The sequence below is a fragment of the Schistocerca cancellata genome, chromosome 7 (genome assembly GCF_023864275.1).
Source record: "Schistocerca cancellata isolate TAMUIC-IGC-003103 chromosome 7, iqSchCanc2.1, whole genome shotgun sequence".
NCBI classification, from domain to species: Eukaryota; Metazoa; Arthropoda; class Insecta; order Orthoptera; family Acrididae; genus Schistocerca; species Schistocerca cancellata.
Window position 1 is genome coordinate 205,960,693 of NC_064632.1, and position 16,746 is coordinate 205,977,438.

The 16,746-nt window shown below is 40.6% G+C and overlaps 1 protein-coding gene across 1 annotated transcript in view; it reads left to right on the plus strand.

The window, feature by feature from the left end:
• LOC126092701 (uncharacterized) overlaps positions 1 to 16,746 on the plus strand; it is a 379,772-nt gene that overhangs the window by 126,803 nt on the left and 236,223 nt on the right. The window contains exon 3 of the mRNA XM_049908424.1: positions 2,490 to 2,594. Coding sequence (XP_049764381.1) covers positions 2,490 to 2,594 — 105 coding nt within the window. The remainder of the gene's footprint in view (positions 1 to 2,489; positions 2,595 to 16,746) is intronic.

Below are 16,746 nucleotides of genomic sequence, written 5' to 3' on the forward strand. Positions count from 1 at the left end.
TTGAAACGTATTCAAACATTTGCGGACTTCATGCATCTCCCAAGTGCAAACACCACTGGATGAGAATAAACCTACGTCCCATCCCTCGTTACCATCTAACTGGCTGTTTTACTTTTATAGCAGTAAAATATGAGGTTTAGAAGCTCCTTGATTTGCTTATTTCGAAGAAAGGGGTATCACTCAGGATGGAGTTGTGAAATGTGGTCAACTGTTTAGGTTTTATGACAGTGAAATACTTAGCTGCTGTTGGGAGAGCCGAATATGTATAGCAAATTTGGTACCGGAAATCTATGATCAGCCTATTTAAAAAAAAATGGACATGGCTTAGGAAGCTTGGAGGGGGAGTGAGCGGAGAGGGATGAGCGGCAGGGAGAGGTTGAGCGAAGAAGCAGAGCGTTGGAGAGGGGGAAAATAAATGAGTGGGAAAGGGGAGGCGGTGAGAGAGTGAATGTGACAGGAACGGTAGCGGAGGCGAGGAGAAAAGGTTGTAGGGAGGGGTAGTCCCAAGTTAAATTTTATCCAAAAGTGGTTATTACCACTGATAAAGTTTTGAGATTGAGTAAACTATCCCTCTTGTATGCAAACTACCTCTCTTAAGTAATAAATGTCATTGACAAATTTTGCATGAATTACGTGATTTTGAGAATTGATGTAATCATACGATTTTATTCCACAAAGTGTACAGCCGATCAAAGAGAAGCCACTTCCAAATCAGTGAAAGTAAGAAAAGGAAGAAAATGTTTCGGTCGTAAGTTTGTGTCTATAAAATACATACGACAAAAAAATGGAAAAATCTGCGTGCTGCATCAAAACTGGTATTAGTCTCTGGGAAGACAATACATAGTCAGCTGTGAAATGTCCATTCCGCTTCCTTCCGATCACTATATACGGGGCAAACGGAAGAATGTGCTAATCTTAAAATTAGAAATAATGAGGTTGATCACATTTTCAGTTGTGGTTTCGATTTCACAACACGCTAGCAAGTCATTGTTCCAAATTTACCACTGGAGGACACTGTATGATTTATAAAATGTTTGCTCTAACTGAACTTAATTTCCCATCTTTGAATTGATTCGATTACGTAATATTTCAAACAAATCTCTTGTGAATTAGCAATTTCTTCCGCCTACCCCTGCAATTCGTGGGTGGTTGCTGAAGATAGAACACATCTGTTTGCAGGATACTGTAGACACGATTTAAGAGTATGCCGTAGCAGAAGCTTTTGCCCAGAAAACCAAAAGATTGTTTTCTGATAACTTTCGCATGTGGCGTCGTCCAAAATCGAGGAAATGTTTTGACGTGGATGCAAACAAATGAAAAACATTGCGAAAGCGAACCCCTTTCATCGCTACGCTACTGGGTAAAAGTCTACTTCTTCGTGGTTTCTCGGATAAGATTTAGATTAGACATAGTAAAGTTTGTTTTGATTCTATGATCTCGCTTAGGAACCTTATGTAACAGCATCACTTTCCGATGCGGCGAACGTGGATCTGTAGGCACAAAAGAGAAAGTAACACGAAGATGTTTTACCATCAGTACTGGTCAGTAACGAAAGTAACTAAAACTCTACCAATATTATGCTTTACTTTTAACATTTACTCTCACAGGATGGATTTCTACGGAACATTTCAGTAAATAAGACTACTGTAGCCATCCCAGCCGAATACTATATTAAAGCACAAATATAGTCACAACCGAATTCCGAGCAATACAGCGTGTACGAAATTCTCTTCAGTCGAATTAAGTTTTTCGTCAACCTACTGTTATCTGTATTTATGTCCCTGTTATAGGTTACATACCAATAATCCCCGAAAAGTCTGGTTAAATCACAGCGTGACGTAACCTTGTATGTGGCATCAATTGGAGGGGTGTGTCTGACGATGGTAGACGTGCTGAAAGACCAACTGGGTAGATGATACTTGAAGGCGCTGGAGACTGCCGAAATCATTTTACAGATCGGTCAACAAGTGGTACATGCAGAGAAAGCGACTCACTCTGTGTCGGAATTTCCTTAAAATTTCCACCCAACGAGCAACCACAGTATTAATTTACAGACTGTCCAAACGCAGCAATTCATTTCGATCAATACGGGAACACTGTCGTTTTTCTCTCGAATTATTAAAAAAAATTATTTTATATAATTGTCGGTAGGGAGTTATCCACGATCAAAGTTTCTCTAAAATATCCTTACTTTCCATCTGTCGATCGTTGTTTTTTTTCCCTCAAATTGCCCAACTAGGCTATGTGGAATCGTTCTCAGAATAGACGAATACATGTGCATACACTATTCACGCTTAGGAAAAAACATTGCAGTTCAAATAGATTGTTTGACAAGTTCTGTTTACACGTCATAATTTTTGGTAATTGGATATTTAATTTCTTCGTGTAATATCTCAGCTGAAATTAATTGGAATTACTTTTCGCTGATCCGCAGGAAATAAATCTCAGTTTCTGGTTTGGCTACATAAATTTTCAATTTTCTGTTACAGCTTGTTTGAGACACATCCAGATGTGCAACAGGTCTTCATGCCTTTCAACGGAATCGCCATAGAGGATCTGAAGCACAGCAAGCAACTAAGGGCTCACGCGCTAAGGTATGTTTACATTATCACTTGCAAAATCGAAACTCATACGTGTCATTGACATATGAATCAAACAACTTTACAGACACCGACTGTATTCAAAATAATCAATAGAATTAATTGTATTATTAAATATGTCTTGTCTACTCTGCTTTTGGAATGCTCTGCGAAATGTTTTGGTCCCAGTGTCATATTCAGTTGAAGGGAATAAGACTCATTTCTGTAACGGGAATGTGTAGGGATTGCCAAGAATTCTGAAATGACTAAAGTAACAAGATCAGCAAAAATCTGTCAAAAGTTTTAAAAATACGAAGTAAACGAAGTTTTCACAACTGAGCTAGAAAACTTGTGTTTTTTCACTATATTTGGCAGCATTCAGGAAGGCTATTCGTAGATGAAGAGGAAATCAATAAGTTAAGGACTAGAAAGCTACGAAAATATATTGCAGTGTTGTTTAATGATTTAAAGGAAAACAAACTGAGTCTGTCGTCCCTATGATAGTAAAAAATTTCCTGAACTAGCACTTTAATACTGTTAGGAAAACATTGTAAAGGAATGTGTGGACATCCGTGGAACTGCAGTTAACAGCAACAGTAAGCTTCAACTTGTACAGACTTATGTATATTAGTACAAGCTGCGACACAGACGCGAATAAAACAGTAAATTTAAAAGTGGGTAATATCTTTCTTTTATTTCCATCGACGTACCAAGAGTTTTGTGGTCATAGATGGAGAAAAATTTGTTCCACCTTATACTAATGCGTATGTCTGGTGCGGACGTCTTAAAAACCAATTTAGATTTCCTGAAAATGTATGGAGCTGTTTAAACATGTTAACAAGTAGAAAATTGTTCCCATTGTTTACACTTCCCAATTTCTAAGTGTTCTAGTTTACTTGGAAATACACTGATATCTATAACTTCAAAGCTGTCCAAAGTAGTAGACTGGACTGTAACACAACACGTCTTTTTACAACGTGGTGCGACTTCAGTAATAAATAGTTGTCTCTCTCCTGTGACAAACTTGCAAATTGCAATTTCAGCCTACGTTCTCAATTATTTGCTGGATGTATTCGAATCTCACACTCACTCTACAGTTCTTAACCTCTACAGTACATGGAAGTTATGCCCTGACGTCTTAACATATGTCTGTTATCCCGACCCTTCTTATTGTCAGCGTTTCCCATGTATTTCATTCCTCCCAGATTCTGCGGAGAACCTCCACATACCTTATATTAGAGGTCTACATAATTTTCAACATACTTCAGTAGCATCACATCTCAAATGCCTCTATTCTCTTCTGTTCCGTTTTTCCCACAGTCAGTATTCCACTACTATATAATACTGTGCTCCAAAAGGACTTTATCATAAAACTATTCCTCAGATTAAGTCCTACACAGACTTCTCTTGGCCAGGAACAACCTTTTCGCTAGTTCTGGTCTGATTTTTATGTTCTCCTTGTTCCGTCCATCATGGATCATTTTTCTTCACCTAGTCTATTCTCATTTCCCCTTCCGTTTTATTTCTGTCTTTCTTCAATTTACTCCCAACTTATATTTTGCATTCATTAGACTGTTCATTCAATTCTATAGTTTCTGTAATTGCTCTTCACTGAGGATAGAAACGTCATCGGCGAAACTTATCATTGATATCCTTTCATCTTGATTTTTAATCCCAAGGAACTATTTTCGTGGTATCCGATGGAGACACGGAGATCTAGAATAGTACGGTAAGACAGAGATTAAGTGCTACTCCTGGTGACAAGGTTGACACACGAATCATGATCCGAACAAATGAAATAAGAAACAACATCTCTCAGACAGTGAATGGACCAGTTCCATAGATATGTGACATCACTCGTCCATCAAAAATATCTTCGCTGGCATTGTTGTCTTACTGAATCACAAATAATGTCGAAACAATTCTCATTGTACAAATGAAGTATGGATTTTATAACGATTGCACGTTATTTGTTTGTAAAGTTCAATAGCATTTTATTAGAGAAAAGAAGAAATATATTGCAAATTTCAGTGCATTTTAAAAACATCTAGACAAATAAAAGCGTTCTCCTTTTTGAATACTTATTTCCATACTCATTTAGATCTCGAAATGGTTAGTTATCACTTGATACTGTGTAATGTTTTAAATCAAACAAATCATAATACATTCAACTATTCTTCGAAACTACCTGTAATATTTCACGTCCATGACCCTTGGTAAAGTGCTGTGAGCACGATGAAACATAGAATTAGCACGTACTGAGCTGATACCGTCTTTGTACCACCGCTTGTGCCATATGAATAGTCAGCATTGACGGTTAATCAATATGTGCTTCATCAAGTCAGAGACTGCGGCCAGATGCTGTTGCTGATATCATGAATAGTGTTCTACCACCGGGACTGTAACTAACGTGATTGTCTACTCGTTATTTACAAGGGGAGATAAATAAATGAAATGGCGGATCATTGCCAAAAAGCCAACCACAAACGAACTGTATCGACACCACGTAACATGGAGATACAATACGTAGCAGACGTGCAGTTGGAAATCATATTGAAACGGCTTGTTACTTCGACACCTTTGTGAATCCAGGTGCTTGTATATTAGCGTTGCGCGGGAGTGTACGGCTTTTTGTGAATATCAGTATCATACTCTGAGCCAAAAGTCTCCTGTTGAACACTATAAGTTGTATGAATTGTAATTACAGATTCTGGTACTAATGAAGTTAGCGATTTCATATCAGTAACGAACTCACATTTTGGTCTTTCTGTGAAAATGTTCTGACTTTCTGTGACCTCACTACATCTAAATATATTGACACCGCAATCCCGAAAATCAGTATTGCTTTTTGTAACATTTATTGTGCTACAGCTTTCCTCCCATACCGGTTCTTTCCCTTCTAGCATAACGTTTTCTTAGTGATTTTATTCCTAGTGAAAAAAATTCTTCCACTGCTTAATTTTGTATTGATTATGATCTGTTTTGGTCGAATCCTTTGAGGGTAGGATACATAATGATCATTAAAGAATTTTCTTAAATAAATTTTGGAAAATATTCTGCATTCAACGTTATTTATACAGAAAGTCTCATGAATAACCGTCATTAGAAATTGAGAGACTATTATTGATCAACGTATTTTGCAAAAAGTATACTACGGAATGACAATGTGAAACTGAGCTGTGGTTCTTTTCATGCTTCACTTTTTTGCTCTTTGCAGTTGCGTCGAAAGGTCGTAAACGGTGGAGGAAACTTTTTTGGTTGATATTATCAACATAGTATGCACTAAGGTCGCAGAAAGTGCTATGTGCCTACATTCCGACGGACATTATACGAGTACACCACTCACTGCAGTAGAAATTCTCGTGCAGTCGCTTCATAGTGAAGCGTTGTTTTGCTGTTCTTACTCCCATGTTGAACGTCATTAAACTGGAAAACAACGTCATAATTGGCCACACGTGCTAGGAGCGTTTTTTAGCCTAGTTTGTGACACTACGCCGGATACATCAGCTTACCAGTCACGGGATTGTTCATAATATACAAATGTACAACACTCTACGTACAGCAACGCCTTCTATACCTGCGTGAAAGTTCCGGCTAAGGCTTTTATTGTACTTAATATTCTGACTTGATGAATATAGTGATATTTAATTTAAAATTAATCGGAAATGCGTGAAAGAACATACGAAATAAATAGTACAAAGAGGCGAGGGAAAGCAAGCCGAAAATTCATACCAGGTACTTTCAGTAGGGAAGCAAATAGACCATGCATATTATTTTAAACTGAATTGTATTCACAAATAAAATATGGTAATTCCGACGAAAATATGTCACTGTGACCCCAAACAGTCATTTGCGGATTTGAAGTTTAGTACTACTAATTTCTTAACGTCGCCCTCAATGTTCGTGCAATGCTTCCGCAGCAGGGAAGCTATGGCGTTTTCCGCATCAATCTGCTATCCGCTAAAAAAGAGGGATACAATCTGTGTCTGTATTTAGTATCTCGCACAATGCGGCCTTAGTGCGTCAGTCACAGTATTTGCCTTAGCAATCGACAACATCCTACGCAATGTGGGCCTGTGATCTCAGAGCATATAACACAGCATTCTCTCTTTTCCTGAAATTCCACTCTGATGATCCGTTTGGTTATCAAAAGACATTCATTTCTACTTTTACGAAAAATTAGACATGATAATTAAATTCGAAACCTTGTTGTTCTTTGATCACAATGGCGTATGGTGACACCTCTTTGTAACTATCCAGCGTTTAATAGCTTTAATTTCGGATATAGCTCCAACAGAAAAATTTCATAACGTTTCTATTATCCGTCGGACAGGAGAACCAAGTGTAGGAAATTTCGTATCAAAATACTTGTACCTTGCAAGAGGAAAACTGCAGAACCTTCAAGAAAGATACTGGTTGTAACTGGTAAAAAGCTCTTAAAGAGTAAACATTTAATCACTAATAAACAGTTGCAGAACAGGTAAGAGACGTTGTACAGGGTGAACCAGAACTCCACCGGCAAGTTTTCAGATGAGGGCTTGTAACCGAAACCGGTAGCACAATAAAAAAAAACAAATACAGCTTTGTGTTATGAATTTTGTGAAACTTTCAGAAATTGTGCGGGGATACCTTCTGATTATTTTGGTATAAGGGACTCATGGTGTACAGCGACACGTTCGTTATGGAAGTCACCCGTACTTATCAGAAAATACCTCCACAACAGTGAAGACACTTTTAATGTGCCATACCTAAAACTTACAACGCAAGGCACAAAATAATGAAACAAGCCTAAGGCAAGACACAGGTCCTTTTATGACGGTGTAAGAAATCTGTTCTGTCAGTCTACAGCACAACATGTAACAAGTCACGGCAAAGTGTACGGCGACGCACTACTGTCTTAAATGCTCAAGAATTGCAGGAGGCTGGCGCACATCTTCCGCGGGTGCAACAATCCTAGCAATAAAGGTCCATGAGAGTATCTACTGAAGTCTCGTAAACTAGGCTCTCCACATACCCCCAGAAGAAGTCCATCGTTGCATTGTCCGATGCTTGAGATGGAAATGGAACAGGACCACAGCGACCAGTACAGTGTCGTCCAAACTGTACTTCAGTACGGTTTTTAAAACTGAGTATAATGAAGGCATAACTGTTAACAGAAGCAGTTACCGTGACACACATTACGTATTGTCGACATTTGCACTAATGTGCACTCTTTCCAATGCATTCAGACATAAAGCTATTTGGGGAAGGAAACCAAACGAAATACACTAGCTCTGTAACGACCCGATGGAGACCGTGAGTTCGTTATATAAGGTTCAAAAGGCATCCTTGAATAACCTCATACAATTTGTCACTGGAGTTCTAGTTCATCCTGTGTATAGAATGTCTCACAATTATTAGTGAAAACTGACACTGATGAAAACATACTGTAACGGAAGAACAAAAGTTTCACTAAACATGAGTCCAAAAACGTGCTGTTTGTGAGATAACTGTGAATATTTGGCTACGAGTAGAGTGACCAACGCTCTCGTATTTCCCGGGATCTTCCGTATTACAGAAAACATTTTTAATCCACCCGTATCCCTTACTGACAGCCTGCTTGTCGAGTATACTTCCTCAGAGGTCACTGTTATAAATATTTCTCTCGAGAAGTACTAACAACAGTTCCATTTCTCTGGCCGACATATTTCGATAGGTTCTCGTGTAGTAATCGATACTAGTGTCGACATACAGTCTTTTGCCTGTTCACGCTTATATGGAACGAAAACGGTTTGGCGAGTAACGCACAAGGAAAGGCATATCCTACGAGTCCAGAGGGGTCGTCAGAGAGTGAATGTTTACTGTTTCGTTGGTCAGTATTGGCCATCCACCGATGCGCTCACCTCGTGCCGCTCAGCAGCTGTCGTATAAATAAGGCATGGACGTAACAAGGGCTCGCGAAAGCGGTTTATAAGGCCATTCATGTTTAAAAACACACGGTACATTATTTATTTTTCAATTGCCTCACATAACGCAATATTTCGCAAACTTCGAATGAGCCAGAGCTGACTGGTAGTTTAAATTGGCAGCAATCGAAAACACACGAAACTTAATATGATATTTTTAATCTGTGTGGCCCTCTTTTCGTAATCGTACCTGCTCTACAGCTTAGTGATTACGTGTATCTTCATTTCGTTCTAACGTAGATCACTATTCATCACGTGCTCGTTCAGGGAAATTGAAGACTTAGAACAAACTTCAATAGGGAATGAATAGACTGAGAAGCATTTGTTTGTATATCTAGTTCTTTAAAAAGGTATCGGAATGCTGTTTTTGAGTTTATACCAGAAATGAATCTTAATACGCACTTTTGCCTTGTAACTACTTTCTCTCCGTATGTGGAGTCACTCCAAAATATGGTAGTATATGGCATAATACAGTAGAAGGAAGCTAAATATGCAAGATTCTCTGATATTCATGTTCCATCACTCTATGTCTACCGCTAATCGCTGAAACTGTATTATGTAATGATCAGCATGGTTTTCCAAAAGCAAATCATGCTCGGACTGTATATTCACCGTGAAACAGCTAATAGAAAAACAGCGAAAATTCAGTTTATCAACATTCATTGTCTTCACTGACAACGAAAACGCATTTCATAAAGTAAATCGAAAGAAACCATGGAAAATTTTAAGAAATATATGGATATCATCTCATCTTATAAGAGTTGTACATGGTTTATATATGAAAAATAAAATGCAAATATGAATAGCAGCTGTTGTACGGCTGACATAAGGCGGGGAGTTAGATAAGAGTGGCCCCCTCAGAAAATGCCTTACGTGAATCTGTCTTTATGTCAGCAAAATAGCGAGAGAATACAATCTAAATGTCTTCATCACAAAGATAAAGTCAATGGTGTTTTAAGAGACCAGCCTATAGGAGTTACGATTGAAATTGACAGGCAGATCTTAGATCAGGGTAATGGCTTTAAATATTTAGGGTGCTGTTTTACATAGGAGCGATAACGAAATACGACATGATTTAGACCTATTTAACTATTTATGTGGAACTTTATGCAGAACATTTGGAAAGACAGTCTACAGAGATTCTCTACTAAAGTTCTATAAGGTTATGGCTATACCAGCATTGCCCTAGCGATGCGAAAACTGGACTCATAAGAAGAGAGATGAAAAGAGAATAGAAGCATGCGAAAAGACTTAGATACGTGGCTGGATATGCTTTGACAGATCAAAAGGCAAATGATGGCAAAATGTATCTGCCATAATAAAATAAATATGTGTTATGAAACATGAAACAGTATAAACCAAGAGGCAAAAGGTCTTTAGGAAGACAAATGAGGAGATGGCTTGAACAATGTTGAAGGAGACGAGATTAGCCAAGAGGCTCAGTCCTTGATGTTAACGTCGATGATGGTTTCCATCGTCTCTCAGTCGTAGAAAATGCTATGTAGTTGTGCAGTTGAAATTTCCCTTGAAACCATTATAAAATGTTGGTGGCACTAGTTATTAGTCGTCACTGCTTTAAATGTGAGATACTGTCCTATTTGATATAAAATATGAACTTGAAATGAAAAGTTTTCGATTATATCCTCATTTAACTGGTGGCTAATTTGAGCCATGGCTAATCGTAAAAAGTAATGCAAGACAGCTTCAGCGCTTCATATGTCACGATTTATTGTTCCCATAGACTTCTTTAAGGACGAGTCCTGCACTCGTCTCTGCAGTCAGTGGCGAATGCCTTAAAACTTGTGTGGATCACCTTGTAAAGTTTGAGAAGAATGTGCAGTTGGCGGCTCCATGTCTTGCACCATATTCACGAGAGAGATGTACACTTTAGGGACGACACCAGACTCCATATTCCCAAGGATTCACGTCTCATTATCATGGACGTTGAGATGCAGACTCTGCTCAGTCCATCAAGAAATGGCTTTATTGGCGCGTTAGATACCTAATTACATCAGCAGCAAAATGTGCCGCTGCCCAATTCTCAGTCACATGCCATGGGAGAAATTTGAGCTCAGTCAGAGAGTTAACCATATTTCTGATATATTTCCACTGATTTGCACAATATTTCATACAGAAGTCATTGTGGGCGCTTACCCAACATCCGCAGTTCTGTCACCCACAGATCGTTTGTGGACCCAAGTCTCCTAGAACTTTCTGAATCTACTGTCGCACGCCTAATTTGGTCTTAGTTTTCAATATTAGCTGTGGCGAACACTGTTAATTTTGATACAAACGTTTCGCAATTAGCGAACTAAATAGACATAGGGAAGAACAAAGCAAAAGAACTCAAATGCTATATTTAAAATTGGCGAAGCACGAGTAGGACTCGTGAGTAGGACTCGCACTGAGGGTTCCGTACTAACTTAATTATATACATAGATAAATCTCGACGAGTTTTGCCTGTCATCGACATCGATGCTGGCAAGGGATCGGTCCCAGGAATTCCAAGAGCGTATCAAAATCCCTGTGGTATTTCCTGAGACATACAAACAGAAGCGAGCAAGGGACTTCAGTTTACATATGCATTGAGAGAGTTGATAAAATATTTTTTATTTAGTTACTACTAAGCGATTACAACTTACGTTTTATGTTTCCCTGCAGTAATACTTTTCTGTTAGACTTTTGAGGGATGTCGAATGTAGTATAAGTCTTGACGGCAAAAAGATGTTTTTTGTGTGATTTAATATCAGTTTAACACCTTTAGGATTTTTTACTCTCCTTGTACTGTGAAACATTGGATTTTGTCAAAAAATGTGTGTGAAATCTTATGGGACGTAACTGCTAAGGTCATCAGTCCCTAAGCTTACAAATTACTTCACCTAAATTATACTAAGGACAAACACACACACCCATGCCCGAGGGGGGATTCGAACATCCGCCGGGACCAGCCACACAGTTCATGACTGCAGCGCCTGAGACCGCTCGGCTAATCCCGCGCGGTTGGATTTCGTCGAATTTCATGATTCTAGGTCAAAGGGAATTACCATTAGGGTCTTGATAAGTAAGTCTGAGAGTATCAAAGTATGTCATATAAATTTCTGTACCTTTTGGTTGCACTAACAGAAGCTTCTAAGTTTTAAACGCCAGGGGACTATAGAGCTTAGTCTGTATCACAAATTTCAACATGATACTCTTTCCCCTTCCTGAGATAAAGGAGTCGTCACAGACAGAGGGAGAGACAGTTGAATAGCAAATGCTAAGAAAAAATTTTTTTTTGTGATACAATTACAACCTAACAATTTTCGGATATTTCCTTTAGTTTTACTGTGAAACTTAGCTCCTTGACTAATGTCATGATTCCAGGTCAACGGGAAAATTTACACGTTCTGATGATTGAGTTGGTATCAAAATATTTGTCATAAATTGTCGCATCTTTTGGCTGAATTGACTTGTACTGCTTAATTTTTTTTAAATTGTCGAGCGACCGTAGGCGTAGGTGGGTGTCATACATTTCAACTTAATACTCTACCCGTTCCTGAGGAAAGTGGTTTTTAACAGTCGGACAGAAATGCAACAGCGTGATCATTTTTACCTACTGAGGTACGAAAATCATACAGCATTAAGTCAAATCAAAACGATATATCGTTTACGGATATGATTGATGGTCTCTTCCCGAAACTGATAAGGGCAGTATAAATGCATAGTGATATTATTTTCACGTTCTCGTTAATAACGATCTCCGGACTTTTGAGGATGAGATTTTAAAGTGAAAGTATAAGAAACAACGGCGTGTAGAAGAAATGGCACATTATGTCCAAATATAACAGACTAAATGATATCCGCATATTACAATATGGCTGCAATGGGTTGACGCATACAACCGCAACGAAGACGCGAATGAGGAGAATCATATCGTCCTTCAACTGTTCGTGGAGTCACAAAATGGGACAATATCCAGCGTTGATAACAGATATTGCTCCTGCTGATGATGGTGCTGATTGCATACACAGGTGTGCAAATCTGGAGGACTAATCGAACTTTCAAATGATGTTACTACCAAGCACCATAGGTCGCGTCCGCCTGCTTAGATGGATGGTAACATGCTTGCCTCCCTTGCAATTCAATTAGTGGCCGGCTTGGAGATTTTCTCCGCTCGTGGACAGGTTGTCGTGTTGTCCTCATCATCATTTCATTCTCACCGCCGGCACGCGAGTCGTCCAATGTGGCGTCGACTGAAATAAGACTCGCATTTGTCGGTCGAACTTCCCCGGATGAGGCCTCCCGGCCAGCAGTGCCATACGATCATTTTTTTACTATAGGTGGATGAAACTTTTACCATACGTAGAAAGACTTACCCCAGAACAGTACAGTACAGTATAAAACAGAAGGTAACTTAAAGAAGTATGCAATGCGACGAAGAGAAATTTATTCAAACACAATAATTACACTGATGTCACCACGATTCATGATGCTCCTTACGACATTAAAAAAAGGCTAGGCATGGTTCTTGACAGAGCGTGTGATCACCACCTATGCTCTGCAACGAGCTCCAGTGATACCTGCAAGGTTGGTAAGTAGTTCTTGCCGTAAGGCCCTCCGTCCCTCCACCAGCATTGTTAACAACTGCTGGACGCTCGTTGGTGCATGTGGACGTGCTGCAGTACGACTCCCCAACGCACACCATACGTGATCGATGGAATTTGTCGGGGGAACTGGCAGACCACCTCATTCACCGAATACCCTCTAGTTCCAAGAGCTCCACCAGCTGCCCTGTTCGTTACGGTCGACCATTGTCGTCCATAAAATTGAAGACAGATCCGAATTCACACCCGATAGGACACACATGGGGATGGAGTACACTGCCACACACCAGTGAGTCAAAGGCTTTGGAGTCATTACGACTATGCAACATGATATCTCTCCATAGCATAACAGCTGGACAACCAAAGGTATCACGTTCGGCCGTGCTCGACGTACCATCATGTCGTGATAAGTGCAGACATGTATAAAAAATTATTCATTAATAACGATCTCCGGCCTTTTTTAATATCCAGTGATCCATCATGAATCGCAGGGACTTCATTGGAATTATTGTGTATTCCTTTCAGTTGCCTCCTACAATGCACACTTCATAACAGAATTAAAGGATCACTGTGACTGTCTCCCATTCCGACGCGTAAGTTACAAATTGGCTCAGAGGTGTCTAGAAACGTCGTCTGAACCAACAACGCGGGTCCGTTCGACCTCAACGTCCGGCTCGAGAACGCTTCAAACAACAAGATGTCGACACATGCGAAAAAAGAGGCCAGAGCTCAGAAGTTCAAGTTACGTGTAAGATGGGTTAATGACGACACGTTGTCAGCAAATTACACAGCAGTTCTGCCCAGTGCCATCGTAGTGCACGTGTCAAACGACGGGGAGGTTGCCACAGCCCTCTTCTCCACATTCCCCTCCTTCTTTTGATGCCTCTAAAATGCAGGTCAGAACCACGGTGCCTAACGTTGAAATCAAGGGCTTACTTATGGATGGTCGAATAAGCATTTCAGACACATCACCATTCAGAATCGACACAAAAAGGCCTCAGAGGATGGCATAAAGGGCACCAATGAAACCATCCCTTTCTTCGGGACGTTGATTCCCACATATTGCCCAGTTGAAAATGACAGTTTCCAACGAGCTACAGAAAGATGTTCCAGACACTCTTTGATGCTACTGACACCTCTCTGACACTTCGATCCTGAAAGGACGTCGTTTGTTAGCAACCGCATTTGTCCACAACCTTTCGACGAAATTTGTTTCGATGAATGCGCCAGTGCTCCATTCCTCTGTCATCATGCAACAGCAGGATGTGAAAGAGGAGCTGCTTCTGATCATATTGAAGTTTCGTGGAATGGTTTTTAACGGTCCTTAGTGGTTCACCATGCACACCAAAGAAAAACTACGACCGCACTGCACTCTAAGGGGTGGGATCACGTTCACTTTACATACTATCACACGATGTCTTTACATAAGGATTGAACCACCCAGGAGGTGTCACAGTGTCAAAGTTTGTCAGTGTGTCGTCTTCTTGCCCATCGCACTGCGAACTATCGTTTTCGAGAGAAATGAGTGTTTGTGTTTGTGTGTGTGTATGTGTGCCTGAAATATTTTCGTCCGCCACTCGTAAGAAAACCCCGGGATTTCAACGCTGGGCGTTGCAGATCTGACCTCCACAGCAGAGCGCCAAAGAAAAAGGATAAATGTGGTTAAAAGACGGTGTGACGACCTTTCCACCGAGTGACAAATCCACGCTGGCCTTGAAGAGAAATTTGGCGAAATATGGTGCCAGCTACCCGAATATCAAATTCTCAGCTGTGGCCTTCTTTTACCCATGTGGCATCACCCCACTGTTTGAAGCGTCACTGGGCCCGAGAGTGAAGTCTCCGGGACTGACACTTTTGCGCCGTCACGGAGGAAGGTTGTAGGCACCTTAGAGCCAAGTTTTCAACTTATTAGTCGGCATGGGAGACAATTAAGGAGTTTCAAAAAGTGAGCCCTTAAGTTTGTTACGCAGTGTGCTGCATTAGTTCTTTATACGTATGGACTAAGTTTCATTGAGCTGCACTGAAGAGTCAATGAGACTGGTACACATGCCTAATATTGTGTACGGTCTCCGTGAGCACGCAGAAGTGCCGCAACATGAAGTGGCGTGGACTCGACGAATGTCTGGAGGGAACTGACACCATGAATCCTCCAGGGCTCTCCATAAATCCGTAAGAGTACGATGGGATGGAGATCTCTTCTGAACAGCAGGTTGCAATGTATCCCATAAGTGCTCAATAATGTTCATTTCTGGGGAGTTTGTGGCCAGATGAAGTGTCTAAGCTCAAAAGAGTGTTCCTGGAGCCACTATGTAGTAATTCTGGACGTATGGGATGTCACGTTGTGCTGCTGGAATTCCCTAAGTCTGTTGGAATGCACAATTGACATGGATAGATACAGGTGATCAGAGAGGATGGCAATGTACGTGACGTATCTAGGCATATGAGGGGGCGCGTATTATTCCAACTGCACGCGCTCCACACCATTACAGGGCGTCCACCACCTTGAACAGTTCCCTGCTGACATGCATGAGGTTGTCTCCATAACCGTACACGTGCATCCGCTCGTTACAAACAGATACGCTCGATACAAACAGATACAGGACTCGTCAGACCAGGCAACATGTTTGCAGTCATGAACAGTCACATGGCGGTGTTGACAGACCCAGATGAGACCTAGAGGTTTGTGTTTTGCAGTCACTAAGGGTACACGAGTGGGCCTTCGGCTCCGAAAGCCCATGTAGATGCTGTTCCGTTGAATGGTTCGCACGCTGACACTTGTTGGAGGCCCAACAATGAAATATGGAGCAGTTTGCGGAAGCACTGCACTTTTGTCACGTTGAACGACTCATCTGTCGTCGTTGGTCCTTTTCTTGCAAGATCTCTTTCCGGCCGCAGCATTGTCGCAGACTTAATGTTTTGGAGGATTCCTGGTATTCATGGTACACTCATGAAATGGTCGTACGGGAAAATATCTACTTCATCGCTACGTCGGATATGCTGTGTTCAATCGCTCGGGCGTCGACTATAACACCACGTTCAAACTCACTTATATCTTGATAACCTGCCATTGTAGTAACAGTAACAGATCTAACAACTGCACCAGAAACTTGTTTTCTTATTTAGGCGTTGTTGACCGCAGCGCCGTATCCTGCCTGTTTACATGTCTGTTTATTTGAATACGCATGCGTATAGCAGTTTCTTTGGCGCTGCAGTGTACATGACCTTTGCAGACCAAGCAGTTTCATATACGAGAAAACTTATTGTGCCACTTAGTATCCACTAACGACACATTACTGTATGAGCTTCATGTTCAACAATATACGATGAACGGTGTGCTCCGAAACAATTGTGCAGTCACCATTATTGTGCTCTTTCGGCGTAGATGACACACATCACATCCATCCTATTTTACAAAGCAGACAAGCCTCCGACCCTCGTTCTGTGAACTGGAACGTCCAGCCATTTAGAGTCTATTAAAAATGGTTCAAATGGATCTGAGCACTATGGGACTTAACTTCTGAGGTCATCAGTCCCCTAGAACTTAGAACTACTTAAACCTAACTAACCTAATGACATCACACACATCCATGCCCGAGGCAGGATTCGAACCTGCGACTGTAGCGGTCGCGCGGTTTCGGA